General features: G+C 37.7%; 1 protein-coding gene across 2 annotated transcripts in view; it reads right to left on the minus strand.

Annotated features, from left to right (window-relative positions):
• The window catches only part of Gpc6 (glypican 6), a 1063315-nt gene that overhangs the window by 782620 nt on the left and 256722 nt on the right, over positions 1–23973 (minus strand). For both annotated transcript variants that reach the window (XM_028868307.2, XM_028868309.2), the window contains exon 2: positions 13952–14110. In XM_028868307.2, the coding sequence (XP_028724140.1) occupies positions 13952–14110 (159 nt within the window). The remainder of the gene's footprint in view (positions 1–13951; positions 14111–23973) is intronic.

A 23973-nucleotide genomic window follows, 5' to 3' on the forward strand; every position in this document is an offset into this window, starting at 1 on the left:
CACACAGGGCCAACCCACCTAAGGACCAGAGGACTGAGGCACACACCCACCATGTAGTTCTGGTATTATCTCCATAGACCATGAAATGAATTGAAGGAATATATTAGTCATTGGCAAGAAAGCCATTCAGGTGCACAGGGGTCACTGGGCAATATTTATTGTAAAGAATCTTAGACCTTTTAAAAAAAATGGCATAAATAAATTCAGATCAATGTTAATGCAGTGAGTAGGCATTTGGATAAAATAATACCATTAGCTATCCAGAGACGATCTCTCATTCAGCGGTGGCACCCTGCCAGGACTACAGCACATTATTGTGTATTTTTTCATTCATAATACCTAATGAATAAACAAATGAAGCCTTTAAGAAATGGACATTTTGAATACAGATTTAAGGTTGGTAAAAGACAGTTATGAAAATCAATAGGTATTTAGTAAACACTATAAATGTGAAGTAATTGAATATTCATGTTCTTATACAATATAAGTTTCAACAGAGCTCAGGATCCATTGAGATTTGCAATGATCTGAAAACCTGAGTGCATGAAGTTGTTTATATTCATCCATCCCCAATGATCTATATACTAAGTCGGTTGTGTAGTAAATTACTGACTGAGAAAATTCAATTCAGTACACGTATTGAGCAATTATCATCAGTTATGTGCTCACCAGAGTTGCTGGTTGGAGTATTTATAGTAGGGTGCTTTGTCCTATAAATTTGCATATATTGTCATTGAGGGAAATTGTATGCAAAATATTTGAAACAGAAGTACAATGTTTTACAAAGTAGGACACAGGAAATATTACAGATTCAACACGTATTTACTCTTGCATTGAGATGCGATACTATCATGAGAATTTCAGCAAGGCAAATAATATTATAAGCTGAGAGGTATGATGTATATGAAATAGCTGTATGAAAGATGGCCCCTCAAAATTCATTTCCTCAATTAGATGAAAACTAATTTTTGTAATTACATTACTAATATTAATTATATGAAGAACTTGGAAAGTAGGCTAGGAAAGGGGGGAAAGCCCAATTGTAAGCTTAATACTCCTACAAATTACTTAGGAAGTTATTTGCATATGCTCTGACATGTTATTTCTTCATCTAAAGATTTCTGTACATGGTCTATGGGAAACCCCAATGAGGGGTAGACAGCCAGAAATGTAATAATTCTTTACAAGTGCTGTTATACAGGCACACATATTACAGGACACAGAAACTCATTAGGAGTAGTTTTCTCTCTTCACCTACTGCCAACTATGCCCATCAGCTACAGAAAGAGAGCACTGCCGTGTATACTTGGTTAGCTGGTATTCATCATGGAGTTTAATTTGTCTCAACAATCAGCTCAAATTATTTAAATGTAAATAGATAAGAAGACTATTGACTTTCAGAGAAAATCTGAAATCTCCCACATTATAAACATCCCATTATCAGGGACAATTAAAGACCCATTTGTCTTTAGTTCAAGCATTCCTACTTATATACCAGATACAGTGACATGAGAACCTCCGTGACTCCCAACATCCCTGTTTGCCATCATATTTCCACACCTCCAAATCCTTTTTAGCTTTCAGGATAATTTTGTCTTGTCTTTCATCAAATACTTACAGTCTTCTTGCCATAAAATGGTCTCAACTTTTTCTAATATTTCACCTACATTTTAAGTCATAGGAGACATCAGCATTAGCATCATTTATACCAGTGCCTGAGATCTGTAGGACTATCCACTAAAGCATGACAGCATGGGTGAAGAGCAGAGGACAGCTGTCACACAGCAAAAGAAAACACATTGACACACTCTCGCATACAGTGTATTTTCCCAACAAGCTTCTTATGCTCATTTTGAAAACAAGATGTTTTGTACAGAGAGTTTAAGATGTGCCCAAGGTCACTGTATCAATCAAATGCATCTCAAGTATTTCTATCTACAGCCTGTGCTGTGCACAGAGCTGACGAGGTAAAATGGAACGAAAAAGTATTGCATCCCATGCTATGCTCTTTTAAAGATGGCATGAAGAAAGGGTTGCAGAGCCTACTTTAGTCACCTGGAATTTTTGTGGGAAAAATAGCTTCGTGAATTAGATTTGGCAAATGGAGAAAATCCTCTTAAAATTGGAAAATACCTCCATCTCTCCCATTTATTACTTTTTTCTGACAATATTAATTAGTACTCACTCAACACAATTTAATTTTTTATTAACTTAAAAATACATAACACACTGTATTTGACTCTTCTTTTTCTTTGGTTTCAGGATATGATTTAGTTTTAGGCATTAGACATTAAGCAAAATCCTGAACATAACAGGAGGTTTTGCCTGATTTCAGTCCCTCACTTTGTAGGGGATTTGCAAAACTCCTGCAAATATGATTAGAATTTACTTCCTTTAGGAAATACTTATAGAGTTCTAGGAAATTGAGAACAAACATGGGTTACCCAACCACTGAGTAGGTAAGATTAATCAACTATAGGGGTTGGTCAAGGAAGTAGTTATAATTTTCTGAAATCCTATTTTTATTTTCTTGATAGCTCTAGTTTCTTTACATCAAAAATAATCCATGGAATGATTTATTTTAGGTACTTCATTAAGGTATTCTTTAATATATATTGTGTATTATGTATCACAAATTTTCCTCATTTCTTTTTGCTATTGGTTTCTATCTGTATTCTAAATAGAGACAAACTGGTAATCATGAAAGTGCCCCAAGTCAAATTCACTGAATGTTGTAAAGTACTAGGGAAAAGAATATTATCTCCACAAAGTAGAAAATGTTCTTTAGCCTTCAGGTACCTGAATCTACTGTTAATTTTATATCTGTATTAAACATAGAAATTGTCACTTTTAAATTTCAAGGGCTCAGCTTTAAACCAGCAGAAGAGTGCTTGTCTAGTGTGTGTGAGGCCTTGGCTTCAATTCTGAGCACTGTCAACCTGTCTGCTGTTAATTCCTCAGTTAATTGAACACCTAGAGATGAGAAACTAGATATTAAAAATTATAGCATTTTATCTCCATGTCTCAACTGTCAGGATTTTATTGGTATTTTCTGCCAAATACGTATCAACTTTAAAATTTATAGCATATTAAGTTATCAAACTCTCTACAATTAGCACAGTATATTCAGGTAAGAAGGTAGTATTAAAAGTGAAGTCATTTGACTTCTGTAATAATTTATAAAAAAAAACCTAGCAAGCCAGAAATTAAAAATTAATTTATAGATTGTGGAAATTAAGTAGCTACTAGAATATATGTACTAGAATGTAAGAGAGAAAACATCAGAATAAAATAAATTGTACAGATCTGCTAAGATCAAATCAGTTGTTCTGGAGTATAACTCACGGTGATAATGAGTAGAAAAGCATGGAAATGTGCTTAGTATATAAAACCCATTATTCTCTGACCCCTTACAGGGGGTTGTCTGTGCCTGCATCATAGATATCCAGATTTATCAAGTTCTAGAGCTCAGCTTTGTGTCTTTGTAACTAGCCTAGAGAGGATTTATTCATACCTGGAAAATGGCTCTGCAAAAAAGATTTCTGTGTTCCACAAAGGTCAAACAATCATAATCTTCAGTATTGAAAGTCAGAGTTTTTGTATTAATGAGTGCCCAAAGGAAGAATATGCTTCCTAACACTTCCTATGTATGTATAAGTGTGTGTGAGTGTGTGTGTGTGTGTGTGTGTGTGTGTGTGTGAGAGAGAGAGAGAGAGAGAGAGAGAGAGAGAGAGAGAGAGAGAGAACAGGAATACTTGTGAATTTGGTAGATAAAGTTCAGCCTCAGATATGATTCCTTAGAAATTACCTACTTTATTTTTTTGGAAACAGGGTCTCTCTCTGGACTATAGCTCATGAATTAGTTTAGGCTGGCTAGCTAGTAAGCCCTAGGGATCTGTCTACTTCTGCCTCCCCAGTGCTGGGGTTACAAGAGTACGCCCTACCTGGATTTGTAATTTGTGTTCTGGATATCTGATGCCTATACTCATGCTTGTATCATCATCCTGCCCATCATCATCCTGCCCATCATCATCCTGCTTTTTAAGGAAAGAACATCTGCTAGCTTTACTCTCAGGAAAGTACCTTTGTCTTAGGGATTTAAAATTAGTTCCATTAAATTATCTAGAACAAGTGCTTCTGAAATCAAATAGGAGTTCCAGGTTTATGAACCCCAAGAGTTAATAGATAACTAGAATTCAAGGCTCCCTACTTTCTTCTGTCATATTTATTAGAGGACCTTAAGCAATTCATCTAGCCAATGTGTGCCCTTGGGTCTGCACAGGCAGTACCACAATGAGACAACACTACAGTGATATTAATTATGCTCCATATTAAGTCAAGTAGGGGAAGATAACATTGAAACAGCAGACAGAATTTCTATACTTAATGAGAGTAGACTTCAGCAGAGACTATTCAATGGATCATTTTTAAAGGACCGCTAAACAAGATTTAAAAAAAGTATAAGGTGTCAAATAACTAAGTACAATGGAAAAGAACGACAGTCTGATAGAGCAGATTCTTAAAATCACCACAGAATGACTCATTTTAGATATATAATAGACAGGTAGGTAGATAGGTAGACAGACAGATAGATAGATAGATAGATAGATAGATAGATAGATAGATAGACAGGCAGACTATTTCTTTAAAGATATACTTTACAGGCCCTATTTCTATCTTACACCAAAATTTTTCTTCCATTTTCAAGTAGTTGGTATTCAATGAAACCAGTGGGTAGAGATTAAACAGCATGGAAGTCATGGGTTTCTATAGGCATAGACATTCTTAAGACTAGTATTTGTCTACTCAACAAATCTTTTGAAAGAGTAAAACTGGCACATTCTGAAACAGTAAATGTATATTCATAAAATTGAAATTCATGGACCAAGTAGGATTATTCTAAGCTGGTAAGCAATGATTCTTCAATATTTGATAGGATCTTTTCCCTATACAACAGAATTTTAAAATCATAGAAAATTTAATTCTCATAGGAACACCTATTTCTTTGAACTGCTGAAATGCTCAACTATATTTGTCATTGCCAGTGTCAATGATTCAACAAAATTTTGCTAGGGAATGATAGAGAAATTTTATTAGTAATAAAAATGATAGGGAGTTGTTACTGGAAATATATTTTATAAAATAGTATATTGGCTTCTGAATCTTGAAGGTTGTTTTTTTTTAATATAGTATTAGATTTCTATCACTATAAGAAAAGATGGGAGATAATTGATACAGAAAAAAGATTAATATTATCACACTTTGGGAGGCTCTAGTTCACAATCTATTGGTCCTGATGTCTTGGTTCTGAGACCTGAAGGAGGGAAAAACCATTCATTCAAACCATGTAAAGAAAGTATAAGACAGAACAAAGCAAGGACAAGAGTCCCACATCTCATTTTGAAGACACATTCAATGATCTCAACATCCACTACTAGGTCCAAGATCCTAATGGCTCCACTATGGGCTTCCTACTTCCAGCTAGCTGGTCAGGCATGTAACATACAAGGCCTGGTGGAGACCTATCCATATCAAAGCTATAAAAAATTGCTTTCCTTGTTCCACTGTCTACGCACTTTCTGTACAAAGGTTAACACTTTGAATCACAGTTGTGAGGATATAAAGATGGAATGTTGCTCCAGCAGGCCCTGGTTTGCACAGAACATCACAGACACTACTTGAAGGAAAACAGCCATAGATGTTTAGATGGAATCAGGTCAGTAGAACTGACAAGAAAGTTACATGTGCCTTTCTGATTGGAAAACAATGTTCATTGTGTAATTAACCATGGCTATGCACACACACACACACACACACACACACACACACACACACACACGCGACAGACACACACACATGCGCACACGCACATGCACAGGCACACACACACAAATGACAGCCGCATTGCCAACTGAAAATTTTCATTCTAGGAGTCCATAACCTATAATTCTTCATTCTTTATAAATTCTACATGCTTTACAAAAACACAAAACAATAATTTGTATGGGACTAGGGATGTGGCTCAGTGTTGGAGCGCTTGCCCAGCATGTGCAGTCCCTGTGTTAAATCCTAGCACACATACAGATATTTGCATGGATTTAGACGTTAAAGAAGAATCAGTACGTTCTCATAATACTCTATGAATATAGCAAACAACTTCAGCAGGCACCATCTTTCTGTCCACCCCTTTGCTGTCTGTGGACCTTCCTCAGGGACCTTATAATGACATGGTAATTACAAAATAATGATGATAAAGATTCACCTGAGTCATTTTCTTTTTCATCTCAAATCTTTTAATACACAAAAGCTTGGTGGGGGCAAGTTTATGGCTTTGGTATTTTATTTGTTTGGAAATAGAAATTCTTACGCTGTCCCAGCACAGGAATGAAAAAAAAAAAATTTTCATTCCCATTTCTCATCACTTAGGAAGCTCAAACAACTCTTGATACCAGGTGTTGGTTTCAGACCCAGTGTCCTCTACTCCATCTCTCAGAGCACAGCTGAATCTGCTGGTGAAGCCATCAGGCGTCACACAGTGCTGTCCGTCCAGGCTGCTCAAAGCTAGTGTGTTCTATGACCAGAAGATAAAAGCATTTCCAGCAAGCTCTGGTTTATATTCTCATTAAATATTTTCTTTGATTTTTAATTAAGAAACTCATTTTTTCTCTATTTAGGAGTAGATCAGTTTAACTTAAATAAGTGTCATCTGTAATGTACCCATTCCTACTCAAAGGATTAGTGAACCTCTGTCAGAGAGTAGATACCTGTCTTCTCATTAATATTCATGACCAGGAACCCTTCTGGTTGTGCTTGTTTCAGCCTCTGATGAAGCAATACTTAAAAGGAACTGGCTTGTCTGTGAAATAGCTCCTCACAAAGTCACTGTACAAGAGAATTGGTGGTAACACAGTGATAATATTTCAACCAGACGCAAGAAGAATGCACTGAAAGCTACCTTGAGGTGTGGAGTAGGAGGGTCTAAGAATTAGAAAAGGCTTGGTGTGAAACAATTGACTGACATTGTGCAGCTTTGTGTTTCAAAGATCTGCCAAAGTCTAAACATGGGATTGAAAGAAAGGGGAGGGGCAAGTGAAATGAAAGAGGGAGAAAGGAAAACCAGTGCCACTTGACAAAGATCTGACCTCCCCATGACTTTATTTAAAGGACCTGTGGGTGTGGGTCATCGTGTTCTGCATTGTGGTTTATAACCATGTTCCTTATCTCTGTCCAAGTGAAATCCCTGTTCAGTTCATTTTCATTTTTACGCCTGTGCTTGGGGAAAGTTCTGATGCCAGAGAGAACATTTCTGTGATTTTTAAACTCCATCCCAAACATTCTAACCTCAAGTCTATGCTGCTGATGGAGCACATGTCACTGTGGTGATGACCTAGAAAACATAAAGGAGGCATTCAGCTAATTGCTTCCTATGATGGTTAGCATTATAACCCTTATGAATTATAGATAACACAATGAACAAACGAACAAGTAGCACAAGAAGTTGAATTATTATACCTCTCTCTTCTTACAGCAACATAATGGAAATGGGAACAGTGTGTGTACATGTAATGTTTTATAGATATCCTTCAGTGTGCTTTGATATACATGAGAAGACCCTACTATAAAATTGTGCCTGTCCAAATATGCTTTATTTAGAAAACACTTACTACTCTTGAATTTCTAGGGAAATATATCAAAAACAAAGCCAATGTGGGTCAGTAAATATTGTTTGGGATATGCAATAGGAAACAGTTAAGAATTGTGGTGGTATTGTGTTCCACAAAATATTGTGCACCCTAATAAACTTATCTGAGATCAAAGAACAGAACAGCCATTAGATATAGAGGCTAGAAAATGGTGGCACTCACACCTTTAATCCTAGCATTCCAGAGGCAGAAATCCCTCTGGATCTCTGTGAGTTCAAGGCCACATTGGAAACAACCAGGCATGGTGACTTCTTTAATCTCAAGAAGTGAGCCTTTAATCCCAGGGTGTGATGGCAGATAGCAGAAAGGTATATAAGGCATGAAGACCAGGAACTAGAAGCATTTGGCTGGTTAGGTGTTCAGGCTTTCGAGCAGCACAGTTCAGCTGAGATTCATTCTGGATGAGGACACAGAGGCTTCCAGTCTGAGGAGACAGGATCAGCTGAGAAGTTGGGAAGGTGAGGTAGCTGTGGCTTGTTCTGGCTCTCTGATTTTCCAGTGTTTACCCAAATAACTGGCCTCAGGTTTGTTTTTATTAATAAGAACTTTTAAGATTCCTGCTACAAAGAATGACAGTATATAGGGATATAGAGAAATCCAATCTTTCTACTCTCCACCTCCATAGACTAGTTAGGTGAAAAGATCATTACCAGGAGTTTCACTTTAGCCTACTAATGACATGTATAAATTTCACTTAAAACTTCAATGGAAACTCACCTCAACATTTTTGTCTCTCTCCTAGTTTTACCAAGAAATAAAAATGTCCATGCTAGAGTGCAGCTCCTTGAAGAATAGCCGGTATATAAAAACGGACCCAACTAATTTTTAGCCATGTCAACCTGAGCACAAATTAGAATAGCTAAACCAAAATGAATTAAAAAATATTCTTGTTTATGCGCTCTAGTTGTGTGGTTGTTACAAAACACTGAAGGCTGATACAAAGAATAAGACACCTCAGAATAATACATACCTAAATAAATATAGGCTAGATGTTGATAAACTTAGGCTAGCTGGAGGGAATCAACAGTAACTATGCTATCAACATGCATGCATGTATATGTGGGCATGCATATAGACTGTGTGGAGTCATGTGTCTCTGCCACTGCATGGATTATGACAACTCATCCTTAAGCCATTATTTAGGGTGTTGATAGTGAGCTCCTCCAAGAAGTCTTGCCTGGTACTTCTAAGAGAATGACTCACTACTTTGTCCATATTCAAAAGCAGTCTACTCTAGGATACAGGTCTACTCTGGGCTTTCATTTTTCTTCTGGTTTGAGACAAGGTCATATGTAGTTCAGGCTGACCTTGAATTCCTGATCTTCCTGCCCCTAACTGTCCACTTGGCATCACAGATGTGCACTATCATTCCCAGTCAAAACTGTTTTAATAATAAAATTAAACCTTTACATCGCTCTCAAAAGGTGACCTACTGCAAGCAGTGAAGATGCTTTAGTCATTGTTAGCCATCAGTCCATACACTTCACACTTACCTGATAGTTGTCCATCTGTATAGGAAGCTTTTCAAATTGAAATATACATACATGCTCTCTCTCTCACATACAATATGACCCATATGACAGAAAATATGAAAGAGTCTATCACCATATGGAAATCCCCCCTTTTTTTCTCTTCCATGTAAGTGCATTCTCTGAGAAAATTAGACTATATTTTAAAGAAGTCATTACATTATTGTCATCTCTATGGTATATAGATGAGAAATGATATTTTAAAAGGAAGCATGAGCCGACTTGCACTATGAAAATACTACACCTTGGTATATAAATAATTTCTGCTTTCATTGCAATGGGTATGCTGAGGGTGTTGCTGTAGAATACGTTCTGCATAAGAATGGAAATTACTATTCTTTTGTTTTTAGTTTGCTTTTAAAAAATGTGTTTGGTGCCAAAACTCTGGACAAATGTATATCATTAAAATACATAAATAAGAATCAGGAAGAAAAGTTCAATAATAAGATCAAAAAGAAAATACTAAACAACAATAAACAAAAAACCTTCATAGAAAGTTCAAACTGTAAGTTTCAGGTTGAAAAATATGTCAATTCAAGAAAAATATTCTATTTCTGAATAATCTGTGTCACACAGGCATTTCTAGGGAAGGAGTTCAACTACCTACACTATGACAGAATCCAGCTGGATGCATAAGCTAAGGAGGATACACAACATGCCTCCATTGAGTCTAATGCTGTTTTTGTAATCTTTTAAACTTTGGAACCATTTTGGTCAACTGAATACTGTCTCTATCTTTTTCAAAATTGTGGCTAGATTCTAAGTGCACAATTATTGCAATTGTTTTGTTAAAGAAGCATCAGTAAAGTGTTGCCAGTGTCTACTCAAAACAAATAAACTAAATATTGATTTCCTACATGCTGCTATTTATGACTGATGTAGGTATCAGGTTACAATCTTGGTTTCCTCCTCGTTGATGGAAACTTGGCAAGGCACCTCCCCTCTGGAGGCTCCCAGCTCCTCGGAGAGTTGAACTATATTTAGGTGAGTAATTGTCTTTCTTTCCATTTTTTTTTTTTTTGGATTAAAAATACCTCTAACTCCTTTTCTCTTTTTCCTGAAAATCATTTCTACTTTCTCACCACCGTAATCAGGACAGGACAGGCATAGGAGAGAGAGGCAAAGCTAGTCTGTTGACCATGAAATGTCAGCACATATGGAAACTAGATTTTTGGGTAGAGGTAGCAGAAGGCAGTAAACAAGAAAGAATGCTGAGCTCCAGACAGAATTCTGACTCTGCCACTTGATAGGTGTGTGACTGCATTTCAACTTACCCCTGATGATTGGAGCGAGCATCTTACAGTGTGAAGAATGAGGCCATGTGTTGCCTCTGGCACCTATTACCACTCTCAGAAGGCTTACTAAGTAGAACCTAACAAACAAGTCACATAGAAGAATAAAAGCAGTGAAGACATAGACACAAATGCAAGTTGGACAGATGCAGTGGTCACCAAACACAGAATTCTATCTTTGTGAGTGAATACACAAGGATGGTGCTCTCCTTGTTGACATTTTTACATAACCTCGTTGCTTGTTTTTGAACTTCTGAGTAATATAGCAGACAAAGGGTTAGAAGTAAGGAAATAAAGTTGTGAACATAGCTAAGTACCATCAGCTGGTTTCTGTGTGCAATTTTAACATATGGAGAGGACAAGAAATGTAGGCTTACTAACAAAGCGTGTTGAGAGCAGCTCTATTGAGCTTTGAAGTGACTAGACCTCAGTTGACTTCTAATTTTTATCCCTAAAGAAAAATATCTGCTCAGATAATTATCAGCCAAAGAATACAATTTCTATATGTGGTAGCATATATTCCTTGTTTTTCAGATAATTAGGTTAATGGGACTTCAAGCAAAACTTAATAGAAAGTTATGAAAGAATTCAAATGTATTCATAGTTATATTCCCACCAGTAACTATTCACAATTATACACAAGAGTATCCTCTAAGTATTACCCAGAATATTAATTAACAACTGAGAAAAATATTCAGCCATACTGGTATGTGGTGTTATGCTAAGTTTCAAATTCCTACAGAATCACAATGATTGGGTGGTGGTGGGAAAGACAAAATGGAAAGAAGACATTTCTAAATAATACAGAAGCCACAATAAGAGACTATTCTGCACTGTGAGTGATGTCATTCTCTATATGTACTATGGATTGGATCACATATACCACATGCAAGTGAACTTGGTGTTATCCTTAATGAGCAAAGGAATCAATGTTTTCAGATATAAATTAAATGGTAGTTTCTTTCTTACACGGAGAAACATAGCTAACAAAGACAAGTAAATTGTAAATGTGAAGGCTAGACTTCTGAGAGAGTGGACCATGGGCAGAATCTTTAATGGAATGTTTTGGATACCAGGCTTCAGTGATAATGCAAAAGGACTCACAAAATTAAGTTTCTAAAACTAAAGTCTAAGATGTTCATAGGAACATTGATTTTATGTGAGAAAATAAAACCCAGAAGGTAACATTCCACAATTCCACAGCTTATCCAAGAGAGATAATTCTTCTGTGGTCACAACCACTTAGAGTCACCAGGAAATGCCTTGAGGGAGTGACTTTTCTTAAAAAAGAGAGGGAGTGAGGGATAGCACAAAAGGGGATGGGGGAGGGGCATGGCAAAGACCTGGGATACAGCTCAGAGGCACATGGACTTGCCTAGTATGCACTATGCCCAGAGTTTCACTGAATGTTCTGTCTTTTGTAAAGGTTTACTGGCAGGGTCATCTTTATGGTCTAAGAAGATAGATCATACAACTACACAACAGAATAGACTGAAGGAAAGGTTGAAATCATTACTGTAACTATCCTGTACATATACCTTTATACTTATTTTTAATAATAAGCTTTCCAAGGTCATACTCATCCAGATCACATTTAGGTTTTGTTTAAAATCTGGTGAAATTGCTTTAACAATATCTTGACTTCTCTCCTCTGGCAATCTAATACACCTGCGACAAAAGAGAGCATCATCTACGTCAGATAGAATCCTGGCAAAATCAATGTCCTTGTCACAGTGATTGACAACAGATCTCAAAGTTCATAAACACAATTTAAAACTCACCTGTCTTAAAAGTGGGCTTCTTAATTAAGACAAGTGAGATATAAGATTAATTAATATAAGATTAATTGATACAATACTAGAAGTATCTGGCTTGGTCTACTTGAATAGCTTTCCTTCTCTATAAAAAGAAATAGCAAGCCTTCCATGAAGCTTGTTGCCATCTAATATTTTTTATTATGAGAAAGATATATTCCAGCCTCAAAATTCTGTCCCAGATTTACCAGCATCATTTTGGAGAACAGCTTTGGAAATGCATTAGAATTAGTTTCCAAACACAAGATGAAAAGAAAGCAGCAGCAGCTCACACTTAGCTGCTCTCTGCAATCAAAGACAAGATGTCTCAATGTGTAATGATAAATTGTGACCACCTAAACCCAGAGGATCCTGAATGCTGCTGTACTTGTAATATGTCAATCAAGGGCAACCTCCAAGTGCTCCCTCATTGGATTCAAGAGAAAAATATTCACAGCATCACACTTAAATAAGGAGTTGCTTTCACATACAGCCATACATAACTTTATATACCAAGCAAGAGAGAAGACTGTGGAGGCACTGGAACAGCCTTGAAGAAAAGATGAAGCATCACCAGCATGGAAAATGTAGCATCATCCTGAGTACATCCATGCACCCACCCTTTTATAACTTGGAGAAGAAATTTGAAAGGCAACAGTGTTACAAGAATAGTGTAAAGCAACCATGAAATAGGCTGTTTTACTTACTACAGAGAAAACAAATGAAAACATTGGCAAGTCTTTTCCAAGTGGATCTGTGGTTCTCTGACTGAAGAGGGTGAGAAAAAAAAAAATGAATAGGCTCTTGTTGGCCTTGGGCAGGGGAACATATCCAGTGGAAAATGAGGAAGTCTTGCACAACTTGCAAGTCTGGCTCACAGTGAATCATAGCATAGTTCATTCATTTCTTAGACCAGTAAGAACCATACATCATCTGAAAACATACCCTTACCTGCTATTGTACTGAAACTGTTAAAATTTTGAGGCCGGGATCAGAAAACTCAAGCTGGAATGATACTGATAATTGTCCTGCCTCTTTGTGCTTTCTAACACAAAAAAATTATTTATTAAAATGTGGAAATAATGGTGCTTATCTATGATTTGGAAATGAAAGGAGAGTCGATACCCTTTGCGAAATGCATCACACCTGCTGTAGAAAGTATACTTTCTACATTTCATACTAATGCATAGAAAATGCTAAAATAAAGCAGTCCATGTCACTGTCATTGAGACAAGTCTACTCTTTTAGGGATGCAGTAGTGCAAATAATTATAAATGACAAGACTTTTCAAGTGAAACTTCCCAATGGAAAACTGAAGACAAGTTAAAGTGTAAGAAAACTTGAATTTGCACCCCGCAAACTATGAAATGGTGCACTTTACTCTGCTGAGCCACCTCACAGGCAGAAGATAAGCACATGACAACTTTGTTCAGTCAGATTGTCTTTTCCAGTGACATTATGATAAAACACTATATTGTCAAGAATGTCCATGTCTTTCCTAAACACAGACAAATACTATACATGTTGGAGAGGGAATGGAACCATCTCTCATAAAAATGTCTTTCCTGGTAGAGGAACAGCCTTATATTAAAAACACAGCAGAAACATAGTGAAGGGTACCCAGCTACACCTACCGTCAAATTTCTTGTGCCTTGACACAAACGTGGTACGCACAAAATGGCTTGTCTCTTCTACGAGGTTTTCAAACTCAAGTTTGCTCTGTTGACTTAACTTGTCTTCCATTTCTGTGGTACAGCACGTATATTCCTGAGGACAGATGCGTAAGTGCTCCCCTGCAAAGGAGAAGAAAGGAAACGTCAGTATGAAATGTCAAGAACTCTGGGTAGATTTTGGGAGATTTTATTCAAATCCAGGGACCACCTGTCCCCTCGCCTCCTCAGCCATCCACCTGGAGCCAATCTGGACCTCAGCATCCGTGTGCTTACCACTCCCAAGGCCTCTGAGACTTAAGTTAAATCTGATATTTGCACTCTGGACCCACCACATAACTGAGTGCAGGTGTGTGGAAACTCTAAATTCACCTGCTTTTTTTTTTTTTTTTCCTTCCTGCATTTATTTGAAATGTCCCAAATAACACCAGGTGACAAGAGGGATCAGAGAGTCTTAAGTGTGCTTGTCTTAAGAAATGTCAACCAGGTGAACGACTCTGAGCCCTATCACCACAAGTCTGTAAGGCAACAGGGACAACAGATGATCTTTAGAGGTGCTTGTGTGTTCCCGCCAGGCTGTCTGTGGGAACGCAGAGGCGAGAGGGCAAGTGTTTTTAATGGCTTTCTCCTGTGCCACACACTCTTCAGTTGACATTTCTTGTCAGATAGAAACTGTCTTGGCAGGGGGAGGCCACTGAGGAGTTTAACCAATTCTGGTATCATATTGAAATGTAGATTAAAGGGAGGGAATCTTGTGTTGATGCAGCCAATTTGATGCTGGGCCACTTCCTTTGATGGCATTACTTTCTTTAGTGCAAAGGAGGAGCTGATCTTTTGCTGCATGAAATTAAAATGGAATTTTACTGCCCAGAATGTGAATTTCCAATGAAATTGGCTCAGATAGGGTCAAAAGTGTTTATCAGAGTGTCTAGAAGGAGGAAGAAATATCAACTGAACCTCCTGCTCCATAAAACCAAAATTCACTCTCTGACATTCACTCTAGGGCATTGAAGCCAAAGGAAAGAGTACTTAGTGCTATGACTATTAAATTCACATATAATGTTTAACAGGACAAATAAAAGTTTTTTTGCAGCCGGGGGTGAAGTGTAGAGTGTCTCACATACCTGCAAGCAGTTTGATACTTTAGCTCCCTATGAAAATACAACCAGGATGACAGGTTTCCAAGTTTATATATTAAAGGTAGAATTTATGTGTCTTCTAAGATGGTATGAGACTATTAAAGTCACGCAAATTTTTATAATAAAAACAGAAACCCATCGCCCTTGAGAGTAAGAAATATCCAGTTCAGGTTCATCATTCCTCTAGGTGGGAGCAGAATTTGATAGAAAGATATATCTTGTATCACATCACTTTTACATGTGCTATATGCTTTAATTATTCAATAATACACTTTGAAAGTCAATTCTGAAAAAGTAGCAGTTCTGAGGATTTGCTGGAGGAAGGGGTGGGGTTAGATAAGGAGATAGAAAATCAAGTTTCCCATGATCTTCAAAAGTCCATCTGGTGCTCACATTCTCCTACTGCCCCCAAACCACCTCTCAGGACTCTGACCTCAGACAAGATGACTCTGAGGCCATGCAAACTACGTCAGGTAAGACCACTGCATTTACCTTATCTAAGCATAGAAAACAATGTCACTAGGAAAGGACCTAACTCTCTCTCCTCTTCTCTAGTTACGCCTTCTCCCTGCATGTTTGTCCATCACCATTTCTACGGTTTGCCCAGAAAGATTCCAATATGAAGGAACTGAGCTGACCCTTGAGGCGTATCTCTAATCTCCATGAACAATATAATACTGCAATGAGGAACCACGAGAGGCACTTTCATACAGCAAGCTACAGGCCTAAGTACATATGTGTGCAAACACATGCAGGTACACATGTATGCACACACACGCAACCACTATGCAAAAACACACAAAAAAAATGAGGGGCTTAGGAAAATTTGTTTTGCTCTGATATCATGTTTGGGTAGGGGTACATTAGTACTCTTCATTCATGGCCTCTATGCCAAATCCAGTCCCACCCCCATTTCTATAGATCTTGTGGATTTAGCTGGGGAAGTATCAAAGAATAACAGTTTGTGTTATGACGAAGTCTTCTAAAATTCCAATTCAAGTGTCAGGAGATAAAATGCCAACAACACACCCCAGCTGATGTTGTTCTCTGCATAGCTTCATAGACTCTATCAACATAGAATTCTATGAATGTGGTTATGATAGAAACCCCACAGCCTGCAATAATAGATTATTTAATTTTCTGTGACCATGCTCAAAGCTATTTCTACATATGAAGAAAGTAGATCTAAGACAGACTTTGGAAAGATTTCTCAGCTTGAGTAATTTCAGCACTGAGAAACATTTAATAAATGAATAGTAATTTCAGTTACAAATTATGAAGAGAGAAAAAGTGGTCTTTAAGGATTTCCCAATCATATTCATTTCTCTACTTCCTTAGATTCTCTATAACATATGTGATATATAATTAGATATATCATTTATCTCACCTGGAGAGTAGCTAGACATAACAGGTCTTGCTAATGATAATCAACATTAGAGGCCACAGGTAAAGAAAATGCACAGCTAAAACAAAATGTACATATACTCATCAATCACCAATTGATCGATTGTGTAGGAGAATGACTATGATAGGTTCATGGTCACAAGACCTAACACAAGCACAGACAAGAGAGATGGCATAAGGTGACATTCCTTGGGGGAGCTGAGTTAATGCCAGTGAATTCTTGAATTTTTTGGTCCTTGAAAATTTTAAGTAAATAAGCTAATATTTAAATGTGGAAAAAGGGATCTCCAACAAGAAACTGCACAATGAACTCAAGGACATAAAATAAGAACTCCTTAAGTTGTCCTTTGTATCCCAAGAAATAAAAGATGAGGCTGTTCCTCCCTCTATGTGTCCCCTTCAATTATGTCAAGCTGTACAATATCTTTTCCCCACAGCCTGCCCAGATGTTCCTTTCCACACCAAGATGCTGTGGTGACAGCCGACATTGGATTCTGCCAAGTCCCACTCCCTCCAAACATGGCCCTGGGTCTGAAAACTGCCAAAATTAGACTTGGTGAGTGGCACAGTGGTTAAGGGCAGCAGACAGCAGGACCTCATTAGCCAAGCGAGGCAGCCTCTGCAGCTCTGCTACCATAAACTCACTGACCTCGCAGGTGAGAACCTGGGGACCTCAGAGTGTGAATCCCAAACAAGCAACAGAAACGCCCTGCCAGGAAGGAGGAGCAGGACAGACTGCAGCCCACCACATTTTAGGGATTTCTGGAAATTGAGAATCCTAAGGAAGATTACTATCCAGGCCCTTGCTAGGTGGCTGGATATTAGAAGCTAAAAAGTTTAAAGATGGCAAGATGTTACAAAGTGCTTGTATTCCTAAACCTCCAAGTGCTGTCTGATGGAAAGCTAGCATTCGCTTTGGATTTGGCCATCTTTAAACTCTGACTTCTCTCACTGTCTGCCTCTTGAAATATAGTGAATTTAAATGTATGTTAGAGAGGCATGGGTGCCTATCATTTGGTGTATCTCCACATATAAATAATCACTTTGATGACCTGGGCAAATCGCCTAAGGAAGGGATGCAAGACATTGTAGAAGAAGTTAAGAATTAGCAAGAGTTTCTCAAAGGGGAAATAGTTTGCATTGGAGTTAACATACTTGGACTGATTGGTCTTCTAAAATCCCTGCATATGACAACCAAGTGTGGCCAAGCAAAAGAAATCAGCACTTTTAAAAATGATTGGTTACAATTTACTTCCATGAATTTAAATGTACATCCAAATGGCCATTTTTTGAAAACCTTTCACTATAAAGATTTATTATAAATGATCCTTTCATATCTTTAAAGGCAGCTACTGTTTAGGGACATTGATCAACATACTAAAAATGTTTATTTTTTCCCACAAGTGTGAGAAAACTAAGATTCATATTCTGCTTTGGAGGGTCCTATTCAAACCAACTCTATTGCTGTGGGCTGATGTTGGGGCTCCAGTAAGGGCTTCAAATGCTAATTCATGAGTTTCTAAAATTTCACAAAGAAATTTATAAAAATAACCTTTTTTTCCTTTTATTTTATTTTATATTACAATACCATTCAGTTCTACATATCAGCTACGGATTCCCTTGTTCTCCCCCCTCCTGCCTCCCTCCCCTTCTCCCCCCAGCCGAATCCCCCCATTCCCACATCCTCCAGGACAAAATGCAATCAAGAAGGTTGTTTAATTAATTCCCAGAATTACACAGGGAGAGTTTCCAACACACTGCCCAGGATGATGCACATAAACTGCCATAGACCTACTGTCTCTATAGTGTGGCTGATCTTCACAAATCGGAGGGCCTGACTGTGCAGGATTGACAATGATAACAGAAGTTCTGTCAGCGTGATCAAGGAACAAGACACAGAGAACATGGGAGTGAACAGTGACATCTGAGTCTGGCTCTCTATGTCATGAAATTGTTACATTGCTAATAAACTGGTCAATTTAAAAAAAAATCCATTTTTTTCTCCTTGTCTTAAATGTATATCACCTATTGATTTTTGCAATCACAACTTATAACATATAAAAATAATACCTAAACACAAGATACTACAGAATTTATATAGATAGCTGTCATGAAACACTCATATACAAATATCTCTTATAGTATGCCTCAGAATCATTTACAAAAAAATTACAAAAACATCTCATAAGAAAATTTTAAATGCTTCAACATATGTAACTTTCTACAAAAAGCAACCCAGAAAAATTATAGTTGTATATTACAGTACCAATAATAAACCTTAACACTATGACTCCATGAGACAAAGTATATTAATTAATAAGTAACTCTGTAGACATGCTAACTGATAGTAATGCTGACTGGAGCACAGGAGCAAACTTACAATGGTGAAATGGAATATTTTAAATCTACAAGGGAATGTGGATGTCTGTAGGAAACAGCAAAAAAGCACTTGTTGGAGGTAGATTATATTTTCAGATTAGGATATATTATATTCCATTCCATGGCATTAAATCTTTGTTACAATTTAGTTCAGAAATAGCAAAGGGAAATTATATTAGAGCATAAATGAGCATGGCAGCATCCATTTCACCCTGGATTGAGAAACTTCTGTGTTAACTTGTTTTATTACAAAACAATAACCAGTAATAACCAAATGAAAGTATTTTTATAATGTATTGTGATTTAAATGGCTGCTGAGTGCATTAGAGTGTTCACATTGTACTTGGACAGGATAATAAATGAAATGTTTTATATTTCTTTGACCTATGATGTCATGGACAGATTATTGAGATACTGGAATAGTTATGTAGGTGTGGCTAGACTATAGCACTTGGCAATTCAAACAAGGAGCTAGGAGCTGACATAAGGCATTTTGAGGATGCAATTAAAATCTGCAACCAGCTGGCCTTAAGAAGGACATTATGATTAATGATGTAAGAATCTTAACCTATCCTTAGAAAGGATGTCAGAGCCAATTGAAGCATCATTGAGATTTTTTTCCTCAAGTTTACAGCCTCATCTCTTGCCTTAGTCTTCAGAATGTCATGTTGCTCTGCCTCCTGTGAGCTTGCTAACGTCTCATTTCATATGAGACAATCTTTCAAAGAAACCCCAAGGCATATTTATGTACAAGTTTTACATATGTGTACACATACATGTGTAGTGTTAATAGTGGATTTCTGAGGAGCCCTCATACAAACACAGAAGGTTCTGAAACAGGGGCATTAAGAACCTCAGCCTAATCCACACTGCCTCAGTTTCCCACAGTGGTGCTTGCTCCAATTTCCTAGAATTATTATAAAGGTAACCCAAAGGTTAGGAACATGGAAGTTACTTTTTTTTTCCTCTCAGTGACAACCAATAGTGATATCTGAGGGATTAAAGTCAAGTCGTGATGTGTTATCAAATATTACCCATTAGCTCCACAGATCATTTTGTGGTATGGTATTTTACTTAAAAGCAATATGCATGCCGATGTCATTTCCAAATTGCCCAAATTCCCATAGTAAATATTTTCAATGTGATTGATTCCTAGCAACCAAAACGATATTCCCAGATGTCAACTTAGGAGGGGCTGTGCAGTAGCATCGATTATAGAACAAGTCCTCCTTCACATCCAGTAAGCATGGGAAATATGACTGGCAGTAGAAAGGTCAGAGGAGGGTTTATATGAGCAAGAATTGTTGAAACCCAGGTTGGATAAAGCACAGGGACAAACAGCCAAACGAATGGAAACACATGAACTATGAACCAAAGACTGAGGGGCCCCCAACTGGATCAGGCCCTCTGAATGGGTGAGACAGTTGATTGACTTGATCTGTCAAGTTTTCTCTCATTATAAATACACGTTGTACGAGAATACATATCTGGACACTTATCCATCTCCCAGCCTTTGGTGGTCTTAAAAGAATATATTATTTTCATGGGTTGTATGATGATATCTTTGCTTATTTGATCTCTAGTCAAGTAGCAGCAATATTTTTCTATATATCTGTAGACTACAATTTACCTAAGTAGGAGTTACACTTCTCTTTGCTCTGACTAATGTCTTTTAAAAGGTAGGAATTGAAACCTTTTAGCAGGGAACCACCAACAATCAAGCTTAAAATAAAAAAAAAGAACATTTCAGAATTCATCATACAAATAAGTATATTTCTTGGAAGCTTTTACTATAGTCACATATATTATGTATGTATTAGATTGCATTATACATTTCTTATGATAATTTTTGGTAAAACGTCTGAAAGTTGCAAGTTAAAGACTGGTGTTATATGAAGACGAGACAGAAAGGGAAAATAGGAAAAAGCACACTGAACAATGCATGTTCACAAACCATACATAGCCAATGCTCACTCAGATAGATTCAATAGACTTCATGTCTCCTGCATCCATATAAAATATCTATGGAGTTATGCTAAAGCCTTTCCTTGCTTTCTAAAAAGTATTTATATAGGTTAAGTTTCCAAAACAAATACTCTTGGTGCTCTGAAGAGAGGCTGGTCACTAGCCTCTAACAGGAATTTTTTAAGTAGCATTCATTAGCATGCTGCAAATTTCAGAGCTCCTCAGACTCCTGGCACCCTTACAGACCGCCCAAATCTTCATATTCAGATGCAATTAATCCTGCAGAGTGAATGGCATCTTCTCTAATCTTTCTCCTTTTTCCAAATCTCATCTTTATGGACCAACCTGGCAAGATCTAGTTAAGCTTCTCCAAATCTGCTTGCCAAACACAGGGGAATCATAATTCACCAGCTCCCATAACCTTCTGTAGCTCCACTGACCAAGATGCTGACTTATTTCTTTTGCTTTCTGTGACCCATACTGCATCCATCAAACCAACTGCTTCCTACAAATTCACCCATGGATGATGATCAATTTCAAGTTTATTGCTTCTGTAATCCCTCTCTCATCGTCGCTAACTCCAAGTTACCATTTCTACAATTGAATTTGGTGATGCTGTGGTGATAGACAATAAACCAATTTACAAAGTACTTGTTTTTGACCTTGATAACAGCGGATCAGCATTCCTACTAAATTATATGACAGCTCACTTGAAAACTTGGGATTTACTGTTCAGAGCTCAATAGCTGTAAACTAGTTCACAGACTGATTCAGTACAGGGGCCAAGTCTAGGTGAGAGTGATTAAGAGTCTAATCAAACTGAACTGCATGTAAGCTTTTATGAAAAATTATTTTCTCCTCTATAAAATACTGCACTTTCAGTGGACATCTGTAAAACCATGACTGCAACACTGATGGTATCATACAGAAGAAGGCAATAAAAGGCAGAGTGGCTGGAAATGTCACGAGATCTATAGTGCCGTCCACAAGTGTATATTTCAGTAATTGTCTACCTGTATGACAATGAAACTCCATAATATCCAACCTTTTACAACTCACAGAGTCATTAATTTATAATAATTGCTTTAATTCCCACTGCTCATTGAAGATGGATGCCCATAGGTAAATAGCATCAGTCTCTATTTCACAGATGACTGATGGGAGGCCTCTATAAAGGAGACAGCCCTCATCCCTAGGCATTTCTTCTGCAATTAATAAAGGGCAAGGGGTGGCTTTCTGAAACTTGTGTAGCGGGACCTTGATCTTTAAAATGACACTGCTTCAAACACTGTAATAAATTCAAGCATCCTCTCCAAACAGGGGCTTTCCAGTGTGCCCAGTCAGGAGGCAGCACTGGAGCCCAGCATTGTCATCAACACATTTGTGTGATTACAGCACAGCTGTCATTTCTTGAACACAGAGAAATAAAGACCCTCAGGAACATAAGAACAACCACCCTCTTGAAATTAAAGCAATATTCCACACAGTTAAAGGGAAGTGAATATCTCAGTTCAATGTTAAAAACAAGCGAAAGAAGAAAGATTAAAAATCAATATGAGAATGACATGAGTGAGGGTAATGAAGGGTGAGGGTCGAGGGAAAGAGAGCTTGGGGGAGCAGGAGATCCCAGCTGGATCAAGAACAGAAAGGGAGAACAAAGAATAGGAGACCATGGTAAATGAAGACCACATGAGAATAGGAAGAAGCAAAGTGCTAGAGAGGTCCAAAGAAATCCACAAAGACACCCCCACAACAGACGGCTGGAAATGGTCGAGAGACAGCCTGAACTGACCTACTCTGGTGATGGGATGGCCAAACACCCTAATAGTCGTGCCAGAAACCCCATCCAAGGACTTAGGGAACCGGATGCAGAGATCCATGGCTAGGCCCCGGGTGGAGCTCTGGTAGTTCAATTGGCAAGAAAGAGGAGGGTTTATATGAGTGAGAATTGTTGAGACCAAGGTTGGATAAAGCACGGGGACAAATAGCCAATGAATGGAAACACATGAACTATGAACCAATGGCTGAGGGGCCCCCAACTGGATCAGGCCCTCTGAATAGGTGAGACAGTTGATTGGCTTGATCTGTTTGGGAGGCATCTAGGCAGTGGGACCAAGTCCTGTGCTCATTGCATGAGTTGGCTGTTTGAAACCTGGGGCTTATGCAGGGACACTTGGCTCAGCCTGAGAGAAGGGGACTGGACCTGCCTGGACTGAATCTACCAGGTTGATCTCAGTCCTAGGGGGAGGCTTTGCCCTGGAGGAGGTGGGAATGGGGGTGGGTTGGGGGGAAGGGGAGAGGGGCAGGAGAGGGGAGAACAAGGGAATCCGTGGCTGATATGTAGAACTGAATTGTATTGTAAAATAAAATAAAATTATAAAAAAAAAAAAACAATTTTAGATGGTTCTTGGTGTTGTCTTAGAGTGGATAATGAAACATGCAAATATCCCAAATTTTCATTTTGTAGTTAATATTTTTAGATATAATAAATACCAAATAAACTTCATGTTTATATTTAAAAAATCAATATGAATTTTTTAAATTCTCAAATAATCTTAATAGAGCTACACCAGTGATGGTGAAATACTCATGCTTTTCCTTCATCTCCCACTGTTTCTCTTTGAGCAAATTTATTTTTAAACAGTGACTATCAAGGAGGCAGAAGTGACAGCTATACAGATTCCATAAAGCCACTGAAAACCTTATGTACCCCTGCAGGGACCCAACATTTAAAACCAAAGACACTAAATAACTGAATGAGTCGATATGATTTAAATTACAGGAACTCTCTATCCATTAGCCTGGCTTTTCAAAGTTAGACATTACTGTGAAAGTTTTGACCTACAGCCTAGTTGTAATGTATAGGATAGAGTAAGATGACATTATATTTCTTGGGGGGAAAGCTGTTTCAGAAAAATTAAGTTTAGCCCAGGTGAATACATTCTCCATGGCTTTGGGAAGGTTTACTGTCTATGGTTAAACTTTCTATATCATGTTACTGACTTGGGAGAAGGGAAAACATATAAGAATACATTAAATAAAACCATATACAAAGAATTTAGTGAAACAATTAAACTCAACTTAAATTTCATGTAGAAC

This window comes from Peromyscus leucopus, chromosome 9 (genome assembly GCF_004664715.2).
Source record: "Peromyscus leucopus breed LL Stock chromosome 9, UCI_PerLeu_2.1, whole genome shotgun sequence".
Classification (NCBI taxonomy): Eukaryota; Metazoa; Chordata; class Mammalia; order Rodentia; family Cricetidae; genus Peromyscus; species Peromyscus leucopus.